General features: G+C 36.8%; 1 protein-coding gene across 2 annotated transcripts in view; it reads left to right on the top strand.

The window, feature by feature from the left end:
* PRIM2 (DNA primase subunit 2) overlaps positions 1-21,785 on the top strand; it is an 88,892-nt gene that overhangs the window by 23,202 nt on the left and 43,905 nt on the right. The window contains exons 6-7 of one of the 2 annotated variants that reach the window (XM_051615320.1): positions 798-893; positions 1,527-1,664. The exons of the other annotated variant lie outside the window; for it this stretch is intronic. Coding sequence (XP_051471280.1) covers positions 798-893; positions 1,527-1,664 — 234 coding nt within the window. The remainder of the gene's footprint in view (positions 1-797; positions 894-1,526; positions 1,665-21,785) is intronic. 2 annotated transcript variants of the gene reach the window in all.

The following is a 21,785-nucleotide window of genomic DNA, read 5'->3' as shown; positions in this document are numbered from 1 at the left end:
TTTAATTGTTTTCTGTTGAATAAAAACCAAACATTATTTATTGACTAGTAAAATCATTATAATATGCTAATTTTAAGCATGACTTTTCTGCTGTATTTAGTTGTTATTGAGTAGTGAAAAAGCAAAATATTTGCAGTATTTAAGTTTTTTATATAAGGAAGTGTAACATTGTCCATGATTTTTCAAGCTAGAAATTTTGGCTTAAGTACTCATAATTGTTAAATTAGAGTATTGCTGCTTAACTTAGCTGTTTCAAGAAGTGGAAAAGCATTGACATTTAGACAATAAGAAGTTTAGCATTGTTCTTTTTTTCTCAGAAAAACAGGAGAGAGAATAATCCATAAATACATAATTTTTTTTTTAAGTCTGGTTTGAAAAAGGAGTTGAGACCTATTTGTTAAGAATCTGCCAGAGTTGCTTAAGTCCTAACTAACTGTCATTGAGTCATGCTTTCATTTAATGCTTGCGGTGTATCTAAATATGAGCAGGGATTTTCACAAGTTTTATTTTAAAGAAGTTAAGTTTTAAAAATTGTGGTTTATAGTTCTTTTGTTATTGTTTAAAATTATTACATTTTAAAATCTGCACTGCTGCTTCAGAAGGAAGGTTATTTAACACTATTGACCATGCTTTTGCTGGTTTGTGCTTAATTAATGATTAGTGATAACTTGCTGAATATGTAATTCTTTTTACCAAGTGAGGATATGATTACAGATTAAATAATCTTTTAACTCATGTTAGTTAAAAAAAAAGCCTTGAAGTATTTCAGCATTTTTAAAACAAGCTCTTAATTTTAGATTAGTGAAGAACTGAAAAATGAGTTGGCATATGAGCTGCTAGCATCAACTCCTGGCCTCAGTATGATTAAAGTAAAAGAACAAATGTTCTATAAGGTAAGTAGAAATTTCTCAGTTCCACAGATTTGCATTCATTCTCCTTTGGTTAAACTTCGAGTTACTAATCATAAGTTTATCTAATACTATTGCTAAGGGTTAATCAAAGTATCTAAATTAACTGAGACTAATGAGAGTTCTTCTTCATGTCAGTATAAGGGTAGAGGGAGGGATTGGGAGAATGAAGGGAGCTTTAAACTACCATTAGAGTCTTCTTTTCTACCATCCCTTGTCTTTCACCACAAAAATGGTCTTTAGGATGGAGACATTCTCAAATATATGTTGCTGAAATTAGGTTTGTTCTGATTGTATTAGTCTGAAATACTTTTTGCAAGAGAGCGAAGGGAGAGGAAAGAAGTAACTACTGTAGCCCACTGGCTCTTTGGGGCGAAGTTGGTTGGGTTCCAGATCTGTGTCCGAGACCTTCTATACATAGCCTACATGAATCAAGTATTTCAGTAGGTCTGAAACAGAAGGCCAACAGAAAAAATCTTTTGCCTTCACAGAGCTTTGTTAAAAGACAAGAGAATGACTTAAAGCTTTAACTTGTCCATCTTGAATCTTAGGGTTGTAATCATCGTTACTGCAATTCTTTGCTGTTCTATGCTAGTGTGGGTTTTACTTCTTTCTCAGGTTGGACTTGCAGATGCTGTGGATCTATTTAGAGCCAGAAGAGTGTTTATTAAAGATGGCTTTGCATATGTGCCACTAAAGGAGATTGATGCGATTGTTTTGAATAACTACCGAACAAAGTTATCTAAAGCATTGGCGGTAAGTCTGCTCAAGTCTGATGTTTATAATTTTTGCTGCATTGTTTAGTGACACTCTTGGATAGTAGCCTTTTGGATTTTTAAATTTATCTGCTTCCATCTGGAGAATACAGAAACCCTATCAAAGTGCTGACAGCACTAAAATAAGTTAATGATGAGCTGAGACTTCATTAATTTTATATGGAATGTAGCATGTGATGTGCATTGTAAAGAAGTTTCTACTAGCAGATTTTAAAATTGTTTCCCACACAGAGAGTAACATGACTTCTTGTTCAAAATGTTAGCCCCATACACACAACTGTTTTTTGTATTTGTGTCAGTCTTTTCTTCCACAACATTTTACAACAGTTTTTTGTTGAAACAAGTAAAATAGTGATTTGTGGGTTTTTTTCTTTTTTCTTTTGTTCATGAGAACTGAAATGAGAATGTCAGACCATGTCAGGCAAAAGTAGTCTTCACTGTATGAATTTTATCAAATCTAGTTAGGACACCTATGGTGAACACTGGATGTGAATGTTCTTTATTAGTAATTTGGTGATCGATTTAGGATTTGCTAGTTGTACAATATTAGAGTCTTCACAGGGTTTAACAGTTGGTGATCAGGTATAACGCACAGAATTTCAGCCTTAGAAAAGGTGGTGTTGAGTAACACAAAAGCAGTTTGGATTGCTTTTAAAAAATGTTTTTTAAGCCTTATATTGCTATGTCACATTAATATCGAGGTCAACCATAAGTGTTCAGTGAATAACCAGTGTGAAATGAAGACTTGTCTCTTTAAGATGATGCCAGTAAGCTAATTTCCTACTTTGTTAATTTTGAATATAACTGGAGTCTGTGGATTTATTTAATGGGCAGTGAAAAATGGTGATTCCTGCAGAAAACTGGTAACACGTGTGGGATTTTAAAACAAGGAATGCATTCTATAGAAATGTGGCTTAGTATGCAGGTTATATGCATCTATTTTAAATACTTGTCAGAAGGCTCAATAATAGGGGGAATTGATACTACTCAAGCCTTTTTGGCAATTGTAAATGCAACTGAAGAAGTTAATTTTCTGTGCAGAATTGATACTGCAAGGACCTTCTTTCTGTATTCTCTGACCCGTTTGATGGCAAGTAATTTACTTTGTGCCGTTAATGATTATTAAACTGTAGAAAGCCTAAACATTTCTGTAGCTTATGTAAGTTGTAATATTAGCTTGGCAGTTGTTTATAACTTAAAACAAACTTTCGTTAATTCAGATTGCATTATGTTTTATTAACGAGGCTTTCACTGTGTTTACACTAATGCACACACGTTTCTGCAATAATGCTTTTCTGCATTTTCGTCATTTTGGTTGCAGCCATGTAGTGAACTTAGGTTGTGAAACTATTGGCTGTATTGGATCTTCTGTTTTGAGGATAGTTGTTTTAATTTTTGATTTCTTGAAATCAGAAGATTTGGCATAGTGTCGTGGTTCTGCAGACCAATATCAGAGCTATGTTGTTTTTGGTATTGCCCAGAGGAGCATTGCTGCAGAGAAATCTGAAATGGGACAAAAGGGAGAAAGGACAGAGGAGGCTGACAAACCCTTGGCTAGGACTTGCCTTTATCAGCAGAATCCTCATATAATTGAAAAAATAATATTAGCTGTTGCCACTTGTTTGCACAGGAGTTTGCATTGGATGGCAGTTTGCCTCCAGAACTCCTGCCCTGTGTGATTAACTGCAGTGAGCCTAGGGGTGGACCATGTTTCCCACCTGCTCCAAGTGTTGCAGTGTTCAGTGTGAGCTTCAGTAATAATTTGGCTGATCTTTGTGTTGTAACTCTGCAACAAAAAGTTGCTTTTGTTAAAATACTTGGTCATAACATCACATAGGATGCAAATTAAAATATTAACTGAAAATAACACAGACTGGTACCCTAAGAAATCAAGATTCCAGTGTTAATGTATACCATCTTGATAGCATGTGTTTCTTCTTAATTTAATGCCTACACTTTTTTACTTTGAAGTATGATTTTGTTTAATCCCATAAACTGTCTACAAATAAAATTGTCGGGTTTTGAGGACTTACCACAAAAGAAGGACCTCATTGGTGTTTTCTAATTTTTATGTATTTTTTTGTTTATTCCTTTTGCTATTTGGGGTAATATTTGCAATGATTTACCTCTAAAATTAGATATTAATCAAATACGCCATTTTAGTCAATTTATGCTGTGTTCAAAAATCTGCAAATTTGGGAAAAGTATCAGTATATATGGCACCACCTGCAAAACATTTTCTTCCTAGAACACCTATGTTTTCAAGCAGTGAAGCAGAAGGCTTTATGTAGTGGCATTAATGTTGAGAAAGTATGATTGATGATGGTCTTGTCACTTGAAATTCATTTCAGGTGTTTTGTTCCCAGTGTTAACTTAAAGTAATTCACTGAAACATAAATGGATGATTTTTATAATATGCACGTACAAGGTTAGTAGGGTAATAACTTTGGCAGTGCAGGATAAAATGTGATTACGGTGACTTTGTCCTCTGGATCTCTCAGATGAAGGTTTGTTGTGAGAGTTTTTCAGAGAACCAGCTGGTCTTTATTTCTGAGAAGTATTTTACTGTAAGGGCAGAGTCTAAGGCACAGGTCTACTGAATAAAATGGTGATATTTTGAGTAGGAGAAGTGAAATTGGGGAAAGTGACTTTGAGCATGTGTTTGTGTGTCAGAGAGGACTCAAGCCTGAGCCCAGAATGGCTCATTGGCCTTTTCTTTGTGGATCTTCTTTTTGTCATGGCCCCTGAATTATCCCGTTGTGGGCTATTTTCTGAAATCCATCCTTCCGTGTTTTATCGCCTCTGCTGTTTCTTTCAGAGACTACATAGATTGCTAGTATATACTAATTGTAAATAATGCTGGGAGGTTAAATGTAAATGTACTGTATTCAGTATTTTATAGCATACCAAATATAATTTCTCATAGGAATTGCTGTTGCGAGTAGTCACAACAGAGTTGGTAGGTTCTGTAGCTGTTAAAAGAAATGAGTAGAGGAGTGAGTGTCAGATTAAGCTTTCAAGAGAGAACTGGAGTCATGCCAAGTTATTTTGAGACCATAATTGAGCTGTAGTATCTGATGCTATTATTACAGTTAGAAGTAACAATTTGGATTAAGAAAATTAAGACTGCAAAAAATATGGAATATGGAAGGACAGGAAGAGGATTGTGTTTTAAAATGTTTAATTCAAGTTTATGCAAACAGAAGTAGGTTGAATCAGTAAAAATTGTGGTAACTACTTTTCCAATTAAGATTTTTAAAAATGATTTTTATTAAATTTTAGATTTCTCCATGAAATATGGTGAGTGGCTGTTCTTCTGGGTAAAGTTTTAAAATATCCTAAGATAGTGAATGTATATTGCATAGATGGTGCTGACATTTTTTTGCCATTCCTACTAGTGATAAAGATCGGCTGACTATTGAGGAAGAACTAAATCTTAAATCCTTTTGTCAGTCAGAAGTAAAAATGGGAAACAACTTTCAGTAGTGCAGAATCCACACATATCTAGATCTGGAGCTTAGGGACATGGTTTACTGGTGGACTTGCAGTGTTAGGTTAATGGTTGGACTCAATGATCTTAAAGGTCTCTTCCAACCAAAATGGTTCTGTGATTCTGTTCCATTAAATAAATTGAACAACTGATAGTCATACCAGATGGCACTTGGCTCATTAATGCATAGAATCTTTCTAGAGGTTGGAGCACTTTTTTAAGCAGCAAATGTAAGAACAAAGTACACACAAGCCTCATCTCAGAAATGCCTTTACCAAGATGTGTTTAAAATAAATTCTACTGTAGGACTAATTAAAAAGCTCCACTAATCTCACTGATTTCACAACTCAAGTGTTTTAAAAGTCTTTTGAAGAAAAGCTGTAGCAATATGCCTTTTGAACTTATTGCATGTTTATTTTTAAACTGGTTTAAATATAGACAAAGTGAGTATTTTTAGAAATGCTAGTCACTGCCACTGTTGATGCAGCTTATTTCTGGGTGGTCTCATTGTATGACTTTCCATTTTACTTCATTTTCTCACAGGAAAGTTCATCTCTGTGTTTCTTCTGCAATTAATTGTTCATTTGCACATTTATGCTAGAGAAGACATGGAGTTTTTTGTAGTTCTTGTAAATTAAGATTATTTGTCAGAATATTTTCCTGGTAATAGGAAAATGTGTTTTGGAGGTGGTATAGCTGAGCAGAAATTTTACAGTACAAACACACACCTGTGTCTTATGGGCAGGCTGTCACTGAAATCACTGAAGTGCTGTCTTCCTGAAATATTATAAACAAGATTTAATTAGGCGTCAAATGTGGAGCTCAGGTAGTTAAACTTGTCTCTACTGGTATTAGGCGTGTTGAAATACCCTGCCTGGCTCACTCCCTTCCCAGCTGTGACACCATTTTGCAGCTCTGGATTGTGAAGTTTACTGTCTCCAGGAGAGCATCAGGTGCCATTGCATGGCCTGTACTCTGCTGCTAGACTCCTACTAGGTCATCATTTTCTTTCCTCCTAGTGGCTGCCAGCTTACCTGCCTTAGGAGGATATGGCTTTATCCCTAACACCTTGGCTGCAAGAATCAATTTTTAAAATTGATTAACCAGTGTTTTATGTTCTGATGATTTTTCAGGTGTTCCCTTGCTAATTTTCTCTTGGGTATCTGACATGGGTTTTGACAGTCTTTTTTTGCATTGCTGTGTTGATTTTTTGTTTGTTTGGTTCCTTTATTTTGTTTTACCTCCTGCTGGATTATCTCCAGTTATTTTACAGTTCACCTCTGCTATTTTTCCCCCAAACTTCCAAACTAGCAACCTACAGGGAAATACTGACCTATGATGCCAGCTACCTTGCTCTTGCTAAGGAGCCTACTTTGCAGATGCTACATTGCATCTGCATATCCAGGTATTTCATGTGTTCTGTTCAGCCTGGAGAAAGCAATGAATCAAAAATTGAGTGTACAATATCACTGAGTTAGCTTTCTTTAAGAGAAGCCTCTATGCTGCTGTCTTCCACCTTCACAGATCTGCCTCAGTCTGTCAGTGTTTCAAGCCCACCTGGACTTAAAAGCACTGGAGTCCCAAATGAGGACGGTGGCTTCATGTGGAGCACTTTGACATTGCTATGAACTCAAATTTCTTTGTCTGAAGTGGCTTTCTTTTACCTTGAGGTATTTAAGGAGGAGGTGGTCTAGCAGCAATAATCTGTATATTAGCAGATGCATCTGTATGGCCTTACCTGGGCTGGTTTTTGTTACTCCTTGAATCTTCTATTACTGTGAAGGAGAAAACCAGGAGACGTTTTCCATCGTTTCTCCATGAGTTATGTACATTCTGTGCAAGTGTAAACATACATGTAAACGTTTTGTGTAATCTCATCTGTCTGATGATGCCTCATCTGTCTGAGGGAGGAGGCACAGAAGTGCTGCAAAGTAGATGTTTTATAGTGAAAGTGGATTTTGAAGGTGGTGATGGATTTACTGAGCATCCAGGGTCACGGGAAAGTCTCAACCATAAGTGAAATTTTGTAAAAGCTTGTATGTGTTCTGTAGATTTCAAAAGGATACTGAGTTAGCTGTTCAGCATCAGAGTTGTAAAAAGGCAAAAAAGAATCATAGATTCATAGAGTGCATTGGGTTGGAAGGGACCTTTAAAGGTCATGTAGTCCAAACTTCCTGCAGTGAGCAAGGACCTCTTTAACTAGATCAGGTTGCTCAGTGCCTCATCAAGCCTGACCTTGAATGTCTCCAGGGATGGGGCCTCCACCACCTCTCTGGGCAGCCTGTTCCGGTGCTTCACCACCTTCATTGTAAAGAACTTCTTCCTCATGTCTACTCTAAATCTACCCTGCTCTAGTTTAAGACTGAAGTAATCAGCTGAAGTATCAGGGAAAAACAGACCAATGAAGATATGCAGTTTCAATTTATATGTAGCTTGGGAAAGATCTTTTTAGCTGTAATTCCTTTCCTGTATTTATGTAAACAAATACGAGTATTTTTCTGTTTGTAAGGACTGATGTTTAATTTAAATAATCTGTAGCCTTGAACAAATATCAGAAAACAATTGTTTTCTATTATTTGTCGTGAGTTAAGCAAAATTACATCGTTTATTGATGACTAAGGCCTTTGTTTATATATGTACATAAAGAAATGGGTTAAATTATATATTGTATAGTATAGTGCTTAAAGCTTCTTACGTAATAGAAACCCCCATGTATTTTCCCTGTTGTTTTCCTAGTTATGCTGCCAAAAGGAGATGAAGATTTTTCTTTTACCAGTTTTGTTAATCCCAAAGGGTTTGTCTTTTTTATTCCATCCTTTTGATGTATAGACATATAAGAATTTAAAAAATCTGGAAATATGCCCATCCCTCACCTTCTTTTTAAAACTGAACTGTGAATCATAAGAATCCTCTGTGGAGTACATGGAAATGTTGAATTGCTTCTTTAAAAAGTGGAAAGAACTCCAACAGTTGTCAAAGTGAATGAATAAAAATATTAATCAATTCTTATTCCAAGTGACAAGCTTTTAAAGTAATTTTTGGAAGAATTGAATCTCCCAGGCATTATTGCGGAATGCTAGCTGTGTAACACCCTTCAGTGACAGAAAGCAAATACCTGTTTCTCAAGAAAAGTCGATGATACCTCATATTGCATGAACAAATAAGTAAAAGAAGTGTAACAGAGGATGTAGGCTAAAGAATAAGAACTATGAATTAGTTTAGAATATATTTAAATTTAAAATCAGTGTCTTACCTGTCACATACAATAACATTTTTTTCTTGTTAGATATTTCAATAAGTGGAATTTCAAAGGCAAATCACACTATTTCTTTTGAAAAATACTTCTAGACTTTATTTAAATTGTTGCTCAAGATTGTTTTTGCTGAACAAATGGAAGTTTTGGGGTTAATCTGCTTTTAGATTTGGTATGCTGCAGTGTAAGAAGCAAAGACCATTGGAGCAGAGGCATCTTCATGTTTTCTCTTAGAGTACTTCATCATTCATAGTACAACTAGCCAATTTTAGATTAACCAGTTTTAAATAGTAAGTCCAGTTGGACTTTTGATCTGAAGTTATTTTGTGAGGAATAAAGAGAGGGGTGTTGTGGATCATCTAATGATGTGCATTTGCCTAAATTTGTGCTGGGGAGAGTAACCCCTGATTTGCATTATCAGCACAGTTCCTAGTGGAAGACTGTCCATCTGTGTATTTTTGGTAGGATGTAGGATAATGCTGCTAGAGCCTGCAATGAAAGCAGAGAAGTGATAGAAGTAATAATTAGAGAGGCAATAAAAAAAAATTCTTCCAAGCTGCACTTTTGAAACCAGCACCGTTAGGTCTGTGACTTTGGGGATTTTATTACAGTTCAAAGATAATGGTATTTCTTGTGAAATCCACAGCCTAGTACCTTGCTCTTTTAACAAGCTGGAATGTTTCATGAGTGGATACCTCAATTCAATTGAGGGAAAGGGGAATACAGCAGACAGTGCATGAGCATAAACGTGTGCTCTGCTGCTGTGGGATTAAAAAGTAGATGTGGAGTAGGGGAGAAAGAAGCTTCTGGCATGTCCTGTGCAGGGTGCTCTGTCTGCATTGCTAGCATCTGTGCAGAAGCTATGTGAGGGTCACTGGGAGCACTTATTTCAGGTGGAAGCCTTTCGTGTTCCTCAGTCCTGAACACTGCTATGAGTAGTAGAAGGATATGAGATATTTGCAAGAAAGAAACCAATTTTCTTATGTTTTTTATAACCTCCTTTGCCTTTGTGACAGTGTCTGGAAGCCACAGAGAAAACTCTCAGGAACAGAAAAGAAGAGGCTTTTGCTTGTGTGTGATGGTGTATTTTGGTTTGTTGGGTGTTTTTTAAAGGCATGTTCACCATAGAAATGTACTGCTTTGCACAGCAGATGGTAACATGCTGTCATCTAACAAGTTATTGCTCCAACTTTTTTCCTTATATTTTCTTGTGAATACTGATAACGATATTGAAATTTAAGTCACAGACACGAACAGCTTCCCTAACTGCTGATGCATGTGCCTTAAACCAGTTATATGGCATACACAGACAAAAGCAGCCACAATGGGAATGTATATCTGAGTTTGATGAGATGACTTACATTTATGTCATCCTGTTTCTTAAACTTTTGGTATAAGCATTAGAGTTTTGATTTAGTGTAGTTCACATCTAAGCAAACAGTAGGCTCAACATGAGCCAGCAGAGCACCCTGGTAATGGAGAAGGTCAACAGTACCTTGGGCTGTATCAAAAGCACAGTAGGAGGAGGGAAGGGATTCCCTTTTACTCACACTCATTAGACCACATCTGGAATACCATGTCCCGTTTTTGAGCCCCTGGCACAAGAAAAATGTTAATAAACTGGGACAAATTTAGTAGAATTCTACCCTGTATGTTTTCTGCCTGCCTTTACTGACAAAGTGGAGGCTATTTTTACCAGATCTTCAGGTCTTCCAGAAGAGCTGTTCCCCAAGGAACTGGCCTCTATCCTGTACCAGTGCAGGGATTTATTTTGCATAGGTGGAGGACTTTTCAGTTGTGCTTGGTGCATTTCATTAGGTTTTTATTAGCTCAGACCTCCACTCTGTTCATATCACCCTGAATGGCAGCACTGCTCTTCAGTGCATTCACTGCCTTCCCTGCACTCACATTTATGAACCTGATGAAGATGCATTTTGGCTCCTCTAGGTAATTGGTAAAGTTATTAAACAGCATAGCTCTCGGGACATGCACTTGAGGAGCTCCACTTGTAACTGGCCTCCAGGTAGTGTACAAAACATCAACTGCTACCCTTGAGCCTGATGACTGTTTTGTATTGGAAACTGCCGGTTTGTTTTGATCTCAGTAAGAAAGACAGTCAGACTGAAACATTGCTTAGAATTTTCTATTAATTGTTTCTACATGTTCACGTGGCAATTTTTGCCACACTTTTAAATGAAGACAAGGACATGCAGGTGTTTCAGTTGATGGTGTGATTTGCCCAAAGGCTGCTTCATTACAGTTAGCCACCTGGGTTTGTCCTGCAGCCAATGAATGTGAGTGGCACACCAGAAGCCAAGTTATACATGCAGTATAGTACAGCCCAGGCCTGTGTCTACTCGGGTTTACTCTTAAGGGAATCCCTAACTCCTTGATGTACAGTAATCTTTAGTCTCCAGTCACTATAATGATCCAAACGGCTTTTCACAAATCCTAATGATTGTTGCCCAGTCATCCTTACTGCTCTGTCAGAAGACAGGTGCAAAACTTGCTGTTCCTGATTGCAGTGGTGTTTCAGCATGAAAGAGAGCAGGCTCATAACATCAGCTCCCTCAGCACCCCTAGGTACATCCCATCAGGTTCCATGGACTTTCATGAGAGGACATTTCGTGGTATATCCCTTACTCAATCCTTTTTGTCTACTTGGTAGTTCTTCACTTCCTTGAATAATGTCTGTAAGTTTTAAATGCCTGAAAAACTTTGTCAGTAAAGATGGACAGAAAAAGTGGCACATAAAATTACTCTCTAACATGTATTTATATGAAATTGTTATCTCTAATTTGTATCAATATTCTTTGAAGCTAAAATACTGTGTCTTGTCACTTGTCAAATATAACTAAATGATGTAGCTTTAGTATTACTTGGAAATGGTGCTGCAATTATACTGCATTGACTGGATGATTGGACTAAAGAATTTTCTATATTTTCAGGATGCAAAATACAAAGTGTGGAAAGTGCAGAGTTAGGTAATTTTGTCAATTTTTAAGTTAGCTTTTGCAGTATTTTTCTATTTTATTTTTTTCTCCTGAAGTCTTTATTCAGCTTTTATCAGAGAGCTCTATGAAAGTATCATTTTTTATGTTGGACTTGAATTTGAGCAATCTTTCCCTTTCAGAAAAGCAGATTAAAAACCCAGACAAAATGCTAAAATTAAGCACTATGTATAAGCCTTCTCACCACATTGCTGCAGCTCCGCATCTTCTGTCTTGCAGTTTAAATGAAGATTTTGCCACTGAGTAAGGAGTTTGGAGCAACTTTTATCAATTTCTTGTTTTATAAACCAACTCTTTTTAAGCTGTGGTGGCAGTTTTAGTTCTGGTCAGCAGAGTTACTGAGTGAGGTTTGGGACAAAATTCTGGCTTGCTTACATCCAGTCTTGCTTAAAATCATTAATGCATTTTAATGTTAATTCATTTTTCTTATGGTTCTTATTTTCTGACCCATGATACCTACAGTGTGTGTCCCCTGGTGCTTAATTGGCCTGAGGTTATATCTGCATCTTCTGGCCTTGGCCATCAGAGGGCACCGCAGGAGTGCTTCAACGAGGTAGTGCAGGGAAAATGTGCGTGGAGTGCAGCCTTTCTGTGTAGCAGTGGTATTCCTTTAAGGAGGAGATGAAGACATTAGATTGGGTTCTTAATTCTGAAGAAAAATGTGTTGTATTTGGTCTAATGCAGAAAGTATGTAAATGAGGTTGATTTTATTCTCTTAATATATACCAAATGCAAATAAGGATTTCACTAAATGCCATTAATTTTTAGTTCTGTGATTAATTTCCTGGTATCTGTCAGTATGAACTGATAAACAGAAGTTAAGAAATTAATAACATTTAAAAATTCTGTTGATGTCTTAACAGTAGCCTCATGAATTGCTTGCATATATCATTCACAGTTACCAGTCTTTTTTGTATTTGTGATGTGTAGCTGATTCTGTTTTTTAATCTGGAGCAGCAGATGCCTCCTGGTGCATTTGATGGTGTCTGAGGTAATATGCATTTTTTTAATGATGTTATGGCTGTATAGGTTAATCTTTGAGTCAGTAGACTTAATTCCCTAAGTTTTAATATCAACTAAACCAAGTATCTTACCATAAACGAGTAGTTACATTTTTTCTCTAAATTATTGTTGAGACTGTTTAGCTTTGATTTTTATGGACAATTCCTGTTGTTGGTTTCTTCTCCTTAGTGTCTTACTTAATTTGTTCCTAGTGTCATTGTATTCTTAATAAGTGGGCACTTATTATTCCTTTTTATAATAATATACATGAATAGCTTTGTGTCATCTTTAGCAGAGTCTCAGAATATTTACAAACTAATTGTGATCTTGGAAAATAATGCTATTTGGACTCATCTGTAAAACGGAAAACTGTGTTATTGCTACTCATCTGCTTCAAAAACTCTGCTTCTGTTTTCCTTTTCTGCTTTCTTGGATTATTACTTGGGCATTTTCCTTCAGCATCCTTTCAGGTTCCCTCAAGCCTTCACTAACCTGAAATACTGCAGGTGCATCATCATCAGTGGTTGTCTGGCTGTAAGAATTGTCTTGTGTTCAAAGCTTTGTTCTTGGCCTTGATATGGTCATACTCATTGCACCTAGCCTTAATCTGACTACTATTCTATGCATTCTTTGAATGTTTTAAGATGTGTGTCTGGTTGGTTTTTCTTGCTAAGGTAGCTTATTGGATCACTGCAGATATAACTTTACCAGTTGGATATTTAGAGGGATGTTCAGCATTTGATATTGTATGAAGAGCACAGACTATTTCTGTTGCTCTGGAGTCACAGTGGTACTGTTTCCTGTCCCAAATTTTTATTCTTGTAAGCACAGCTATGAAATGGCATGTCAGGTTTCTTACAGAAAGGACATATTTCAAGCTTTAGTTAATATCACAAGGTTATGTCTAAAAGATTTCAAAGAGATGATGTAACATTCATACCTCCAGTTCTGAGCTGTTCAGTTTTTTTCACTGATCTGACCTCCATAGACCCGTATCTTCAACACATCATCAGGGAAGGAGGAAAGGATCTTATGTACAGTGTTTGCAGCAGATGTTCAGTTTTAAATGTATTATACTGGGTCATGTTGGCAACTGTCAAGTTTTAAAAGAGCTTGGGATAGCCTCAATCTCTATTTTCATTGAAGGAATAAAGAAATTTACAAATGTTAGTCCTTATCTAGATCTCTCAAGTCTAGTTGTTCTTTGCAGGTGCTTTTTACATTCTCACACTGATACTGGTTTTGGTATTTTGATGGAGCAGGAGTCCTTGTTACTAGTTGCAAATCCATCAATGTCTTTCAGAACCAGCAACTGGGAGATGTTTATGCATCCTTCTCATCCCTGTCAACTACGTTTTTCCTTACAGATAGTCTGGAGGAAGGTCTTGTAAAGTCTCATCTTTTATTGTGGAACCGAGCAAACTTGTCAAGAAGCTCAGGTCATGGGTCAGTTCAAGTTGTGAATATGGCCATGCTGGTGGAAGTTGACTTCAGTCAAGCCTTGTCAGTTCAACATACTACAATAATTACCTTAGATGTGTCTATTAATTTTAAGTTACCTTAATGCCTTGAGTGATCCTCAGCTTTTCTTTTTTTTTTTTTAAGAGAGTTCAGTAATAAGACTGATCTGTTTATGTATTTCAGTATTCAGTATGGGTGTACATACCCGTATGCAACCACATGTTTTGGTGTTCAAAATTATCGTAAGCAGATATGGTGACCATTCCTTGTTCTGATGCCTGAACATGCAGGCAAGAATATGACATAATTCTCTCTACATATAGTACTCAAGAGCAATGTTAGAAGTTTCACTTGAACTCACTTAATTTTAATTTATTTGGCTTTTCTTGAACCGTATCTTGTTCAATCCCTTCATGTAGCTTCCACTTCTACTCAGCAGCAGTCATAGGGGAAACCCAAGGTGCCAGATTACTTCTTAGAGTGACCATCCTCATCCTCACTTTTGTGAGTCATTGCTGCAGTCTGAGTTTGATGTCCTGTGTCTTTTAGCTGTCTAGTGTTCTAAATTCTTTATCACCTTCTTTAGACCTATTAGAGAAACCAGGTCTTTTTTATTTCATTGAGCAAGTAGTAAGATTTGGAATCAGCTTAGCCAAGGCAGTTTACATTTGAGTTAGTAATGTGATCTTACTTCCCACAGACTTGTGTTCTATTTGCATTCTGTTCATTGCCAGATCTGTCTTATGTTCTGTTGTATGTTCCCTGCCTGGCAACAAATCCAGTTCTGCAGCAAGCTTAAAAAAACCCCAAAAAACAGGTCTATTACAGAGACCTACGTGTAAAGAAATAAATAAGTGAACCATACTGCTCACTCTTGGTAGGGTCACAACCTTAAAAAAAAAAGTTAAACTTAGGTGGTGGCTGTGCAGCTTATTGCTGCTGCAGAGAGCTATGTGTGGCTCTGTTACCTTCAGCTCCATATCTGTGTTATGTCATGCTGTGACTGATAACCAAGGAGTGGATGAAAGCAGTAAGTAACAGATGCATTTCCATGCTAACATAATGATTTTAGTACATGCTTCCCTTGGGGTCACAGCCTTCTTTGGTCATCCACCTGTTTGGTGTGGGGTCCTCCATGAGTCTGTGGATGTCTGCTCACAGAATCACAGAATGTTAGGGTTTGGAAGCTTTCCATGGGCTGCAGGGGCACAGCCTGCCTCCCCGTGATTTCTACCTTGGGTTGCAGGGGAATGTCTGCTTTGGAGCCTGGAGCACCTCCTGTGCCTTTTCCCCTCCCACCTTCTTAACTGTGTTATCCCAGAGATGCTACCACTGTCACTAATGGGCTTGTGTCGGTTTGTCTTGGAGTCAGCTGGGGTTGGCTCTGTGGGACATAGGAAATCTTCTAGGAGATTCTTACAGAAGCCACTCCGGTAGTGACCCCTACCTCTCCCCATCAAAACCTGGCTAGGCAAACGCAATAAACTTGAGTAACAAAATCTGTCAGTTTGGAATGTGTTTATCTGCTTCTGCAGTTGGCTGATCTTGTGGCAAGGTAAAGCAATAATATAGACTTGAAAAATATTTGACACGTTTTTTGAGGTAGTTTGTCTGTTAGCAGCACTTCTTCTATAGCTTAGTTTTGCTCTTTTCCTCCTGTAACAAAGTTTCCTCCTTCAGTTTGCAACAGTCTTTCTCAAACTAATAAAAGTAATGAGAGGTGGTACTGCTTCAGTACTAGACCTCTGATTTATAAATCCTAACGGTAAGATTTTAGTGATGCCTTAGTGATAAAAGTTCTTTCCTGTGTTTTTCAGTTAGGTACTTGCATTTATAAGCCTTGTTTATGAAGTCTGAGTCGCAGTTCAGTGTGCTGTATATACTTGCACACTGCATTGTATGGAAGATACAATTTAATCAACTGTTATGGTCTAGATGTGCAGCATTAGATTAGAAGGCCCTGCAGAGGAAGCACCTGCTCAGAAACAGGGATTTGTTTCTAAAAATCAGATATCTGAAGATACTTTGGGTACCTGAAAGGATTTTTTATGCCTCTTGCTGACTACAGACCCATGAAACTGGAGGTCTTTCTTGAAGAAGGACAGTGTCAAATATGCTTACTTAATTATTTGTAATTAGAAAGAGAAATTTGATTTCTCTGTAAAATGGAGTGAAACGTCTTTGGTGTACAAAGTGTTTCTAAACCAGCACTAGAACTGCATTGTATGAGTTAAAGTGAAGATATAATACATTTTGCAAGATAGTCATCATAAAATATTTCTTTTGCTTAGAAAAAAAGTTAATTGCTAATTTTTATGTACCTTAGAATGCATTTAAGTGCTTATAGTCGCTAAATAAAGGGGTTCTGTGGACTAGATACATTTTAAATGTGTATGTTTAAGCTTTTTTTATTGAATAAAAAGAATACATTAATTTAGGAAAATGAAACAGACCTGTCAGTGTAGTCACTGAATTTACTATTGATTTAATTAAAATTGAGAATATGTGTCACTGCTGTTTTTGAACAGTCACTGTGGTGTTTGAATGGTGAAGTTCGGAATGTGTCGTTCCTAAACCAAAATCTGCATCACTAACAACAAGGTGAATGGAGAGAATGGTTTAGTTTTCTGTTTTTCACTTATTTATTGTTTTCTGATTTAGACACTTGGCCTAAGTCGTTAGTGGCCTGGTTGGTGATGCTATCTTTTTAACCTCCATATCGTAAGCCCACTTGCTGCTGTTACCTGGGGTGGTATCAGTTTTTACCTTTCTGACCTAAATGTGTGTGTGCTAAGAATGAAAGCTGTTAAGAGTTCATTCGTGCTTCTTAGTTGTTGTCCTGTGCATACCTAAACTATTAGAGCAAGACAAGTGAAGTCTTTCAGGCAAGCTGCCCCCCTGCCCTGTAAGAATTGTTGGTGCTTTCCTCATTTTCTTGCTTTATATGAGAATGATCTAATCAATCAGAGCTGGACAAATAGAGTTTAAGTCTTATTTTCTGAGTGCTACTTCACAGAATCTTAGGGGTTGGAAGGGACCTCGAAAGATCATCTAGTCCAACCCCCCTACCAGAGGAGGATCACCTAGAGCACATCACACAAGAACTTGTCCGGGTGGGTTTTGAATGTCTCCAGCAAAGGAGACTCCACAACCTCTCTGGGCAGCCTGTTCCAGGCTCCAATCTCTACTTCCAGGCATTAGGTGCAGAAAGTTTGAAATTAAATAAAGAAATACATTAACTTTTGGGCTCACGTGCCCTTCCATTTTAAATTACTCAGTTGACTGTAAAGAACAGAGATTATCCTTTAGACAAATAATTTTCCATTAATCCTTGCTTCCTGAAACAATGTCATGTATAGGCTCTAGGTGACTGATTACTTTGACATTTTATCAGAGCTGTTTTCTGTTTTCTCCTAATCTCTTCCATTGTCTCTTGTACATATTTGAAAACAACTTTGCTTTCCCAACCTCAGTAACCTCATTATCCTTGTCCCAGATAATTTTTCTCCTGCTTGAATATTCTGTATACGCTTAGTTTTGATGAGGTCACAAGTTAGTGTGAAAAGAAGCTACTTTAGTTATGTAAAATGGAGAGTGGCATTTCACATGATTTTCAATAATAATTTGAGAAATTCTGTAAAAAGAGAAATTAAAGTTTTAAGACCTGTGCAGATATGGAATCCCTCTTTTTATGGTCCTAGTGGTAATGGCATATGTTGAGTGTTATAGGAGATATGCTTAATAGGACTTGTCATTAGTGTGTTTCAGGAAATTTAGTAAGTATTTAATTTAAAGTATTTAATGACCATTAAAAAAAAAAGTGTCACTCAACACATCTGGTCACAGTTTAGTTAGAAGATCACTGGAGCCTTCTTGGTGTCCAAGTGTGTGCCAAACCAGTCGACAAAATAAACAGTAAATTGACTCTTATGGACAAGTTATTTGTTGTTATTTGCTATTGCTGTGTTGATAAACTACCCAGAACAAGACTGACCTAAATTTGTGTCTACTTACTTCTAACTTGTAAATAGAGCTTATTTTTTATACTATATTTAACAATGGCTTTGCTGAACTATGTAGAATGTAGATTTTTGTGTATGTCCTCTACAAAGGTTATTTTATGTCACAAGAGCATGCTACAAGTAGTTGTAAGCAGCTTAAATCCTTTAGGGCTTTATAATTACTCAACTGAACAGTGCAACAGATTTGATGCTAGCAGCAGGAGTTCCTTGGCTAATATAAGCACTTCAGCTGGTAATTGAAGGCTCTGGTGCTCTGTTGGTAGTAATAACATCCTGTTCTCCTCTACCCCAAGGGTGGTGTACTTCTGTAATTCAAGAGGAACCAAACTTCTGCTGTTTTTTGCCATCAGATACTTCGCCCATACCTGTTGTATATTTTCATTGTTCCTAGTTGATCATAAGTTGTCGTTTGAAGAATGCTAGAATAATGGAAAGAATACAGAGGATATTTACTCACAGGTTTTGCCTTACAAAATGTTGGTCTCACTTAAAAAAATGGATACTGGATCTGTTCAAAGAGTAATGCTTCGGGAGTATGTTCCTTGTAAAAAGTTTTTTTAATGGCACCTTTATTTGAGGACATAAGTGTAAAGGAGCTTCTTTCCTGAAATGCAGTAGTGATACGTTGTTTGGCACTGCTTTAGGTTGAGTATTGTTCTTCTGCATGTTCAGCTGGCTTCACACAGCTACTTATATGTTTCAGTCCTGTAAACTCTTGGTTCCTGAACTCTATTTCAACCCTTATACTTAAGTCATTATGTGCATTTTTTTGTTCAGTGTCTAATTATTTCATTAGTCATCTCACAATAAATCAGATGCATTAGCTAATAGCAGCATTGAGATTTTTTGCCAGATGACCAGTAGTTACAAAAAAAATGCAGGCTGATGGGTGTCATGGTCCTAAAATAGTGCCCTCTGATATTTTACTAGTGACCTGTTCTTGAAATCTGTCCTTGAAAAGTAGTAGTCACACCTCAGTTACTAGCTAATTGTTCTATATTTTCTGCTAATCTTTTAATTTACCTTCTTTTCTGAGCGGGTGGCTAGCTTCCAGTTATTATTTTGTTGTTTGGATATTTTAGATTTTAACAAACTGAAACCTCTGAAAATTCTCTTGTAATTGTTATAACACATTTTCCCATTTGATACAGTTCGTTATTTTTTGGTAGTGTTTTGCTTTCTGATACTTAATAGTGACTCTCACCTAGTATTTTCCTGTGAAACTTGTTAGTACTTGGTGTCTTCCAATTCTTTTCTCCATCAGATGTGGTGAGATTGGCTAAGACAAGCAAAGGTTATTAATTCTAACACTTAAAGATGAGTGTAAGTAGAAGGATCACTCTAGCCTCTTTTACTCTGGGAGAAATGTACAAAACAGTTGTCCTGGTATTTACTTATCTTTTCATTTTCTAGACCTAAATTAGTTGAAAACGAGTTTGTCTTTGTCAGTGAAGCTGAGTTATTGTCCAGAGGGGGCATGGAGACAGAAAGATACAATGTCTCAATGATTTTAGAGGTAATGCTTTTTCATAGTATTCATCTTTAGGAGAAGGCTAAATTGCCTTTATATTCTAGTTAGGAATGAATTTGCTAACACACAAGTGTCCTGGTTTGAGCCAGGATTAAGCCAATTTTCCTTTTTACTGATTTTTTTTTTTTTTTTTCCTTCAGTAAGCTTTCTTTTAACTAGCAACAGTGTGTTCTAACTAAAGCTGATAAGACAGTGGAATGTTTTTCTACCTGTTGGGTCTTCAAGGTCACATCTTTACTCTGCCCGCTCAGACACTACGGGGAGATCTGTGACCCCCCTGTAGGAGGCTGAGATAGACATACAGTAAAATTGGCCAGAGGTATTCCATTCCATATATCTGTGTAAGCTCAGAGGAAGGTCAGAGATCACAGAAGGCAACTTCCTTCCTGCTTCTTCTTCCCTTCTCTTCCGTCCATGGCTGGTGTCCGGGGAGGACTCCTTCCATCCAGCACCATCGACCCTTAGGCTTGAGCTCTCCTGACCCTCATCACTCTCTGCTCTTCTCCAGCAGCAGCTCCGAAATTTCTCAGGACTGTTCCAGCTCAGGGGAGTGTGGTGGGAGTTGCTGGGGTTGGCGGGAGGCGAGAGGCTTTTGCTCATATGTGAACATATTTGTATATAATTGTATATATTTTCTTCTATCATTAGTGTTTAATTAAAACTGTGTAGTTTAGTTTTCAGTCCAGCAAAGTCTCTCTCTTTTTCTCTCTCCTTCCCTATCTGGGTGGGAGAGGGAGGGGACTGAGAGCATTGTTGTCAGACCTGAGTCAAATGGTGACAGCAAGTAAGATTCTGTTCAGGTAGGTCTTTATGTATACTTCCCTATGCAATTGCCTGTCTTCTTAAAGGGTCACTGGACTTCAGGTCCAGGGTGTTTTCTGTTAAATATGTATTTGAGTCTATTAGGAGGCTTACTTACAAGAGCATGTGTAGGATGAGGATATCATTTTGGACAACTAATATAAGGCAACAATATTATGTTTTATAATTAAGTAGGTTTTTTTTAAGTCTTAGCATTCTGATTCAAGAACTTGAGTCCTGGAGGAAGTGCTGTTATATCAGTGTTTCAGAATTAAAATGTTTCTAATAAATACAAACTAAAAAAATAAATATTTTAGAAAGAAATAAAAAAATTGCACATTGTTGGAGTTGCTAGAGGTTTTCCTAAATATGAATGTCCTTTCTGTTTTGGAACTAAAATATTTAAACATGAACTCATAAACATATTTGGGAAATGTCTTTGCTGTTGCAGGGAATTGAGAGTTGCCATTAAGTAAAATACTTGAAAATGATGATAAGTAGGCTCAGATTAATCCTAGTTTTTAGCAGCATAAATGTGAGGGCCTGTCATGTTTTTAGCTCTCTGCTCTACAGGTAAGAATGTAATCACTGGTACTTGAACATATCAAAAGCTAAGGCCTAAAAACTCTTTCAAAGGTTGGCAAGAGTTGTTTTTACTTCTTAAAAAAGCAGTAATATTGAAAAATATGCATAACTGAACAAAAGTATTCCAAATATCTTTTTTCTTTAATAAGATAGTTATTTTCTAGCTCTTGGCAACAAAACTATAATTTCCAAGCAGTACCACACATAGAGAATAAGACACTGAAATTCAAATGCCTTTGTTTGAGGTTTGAAATTAAGAGGTTGACATCACACAGACTGTTGTAATAAAATGTTTTCTACATTTACTGTGACTAAAAATCAAGTATGTAATTCTTAGGGATCACTTGAATTTATTTAATTTGTAAGCAACTTTCTCAAGGAAGAAAAGTCATAAGATTATTTGATCAGCCCATTATGCAGAGAAAATATTTTGCAATACGATCCTTTTTCCTTGTTTGTGAAGGTCTTTATCCTAGTGTTTCAAGACTGAATAGGAATGTAGACTTGGGCAGCGCTGACTGCAGTAAATAATCCTTGTCCCTAACAACAAGTGCTTTTAAGATTTGTGTGAATTATTTTTCTGTGAAAGCAATCTAAGAGTAAAATTATTTCTAAAGAATCACTTTATTTTGTTCTTATAACTCCTGAAAAAGGATATAACACTCTTGTTACAATTCATGTCTAATTGCTAACCACTAGTAATTTTGAAAATTTCTCTACATTGCAGATGAAAATGTGGACTTCTGAGGATGCTTAGAGAATGGAAGTTCTTGTACGGAAAACAGGAATGCTAGTAGTAGTGCAGAAGTATTTAGTACTGGAGATGTGTGTTACGTGTTGAGTATTTGGGTTTAAATAATCATGAATCATGATATCAAACCATGTTTGATAGTTGGGCAGTTGAGATTAGCATGCTGACTAGCAGAATTTTTCTCATTTCCTGTC

Source organism: Apus apus, chromosome 3, assembly GCF_020740795.1.
Source record: "Apus apus isolate bApuApu2 chromosome 3, bApuApu2.pri.cur, whole genome shotgun sequence".
NCBI classification, from domain to species: domain Eukaryota; kingdom Metazoa; phylum Chordata; class Aves; order Apodiformes; family Apodidae; genus Apus; species Apus apus.
This window is presented reverse-complemented; position numbering and strand designations above follow the sequence as displayed.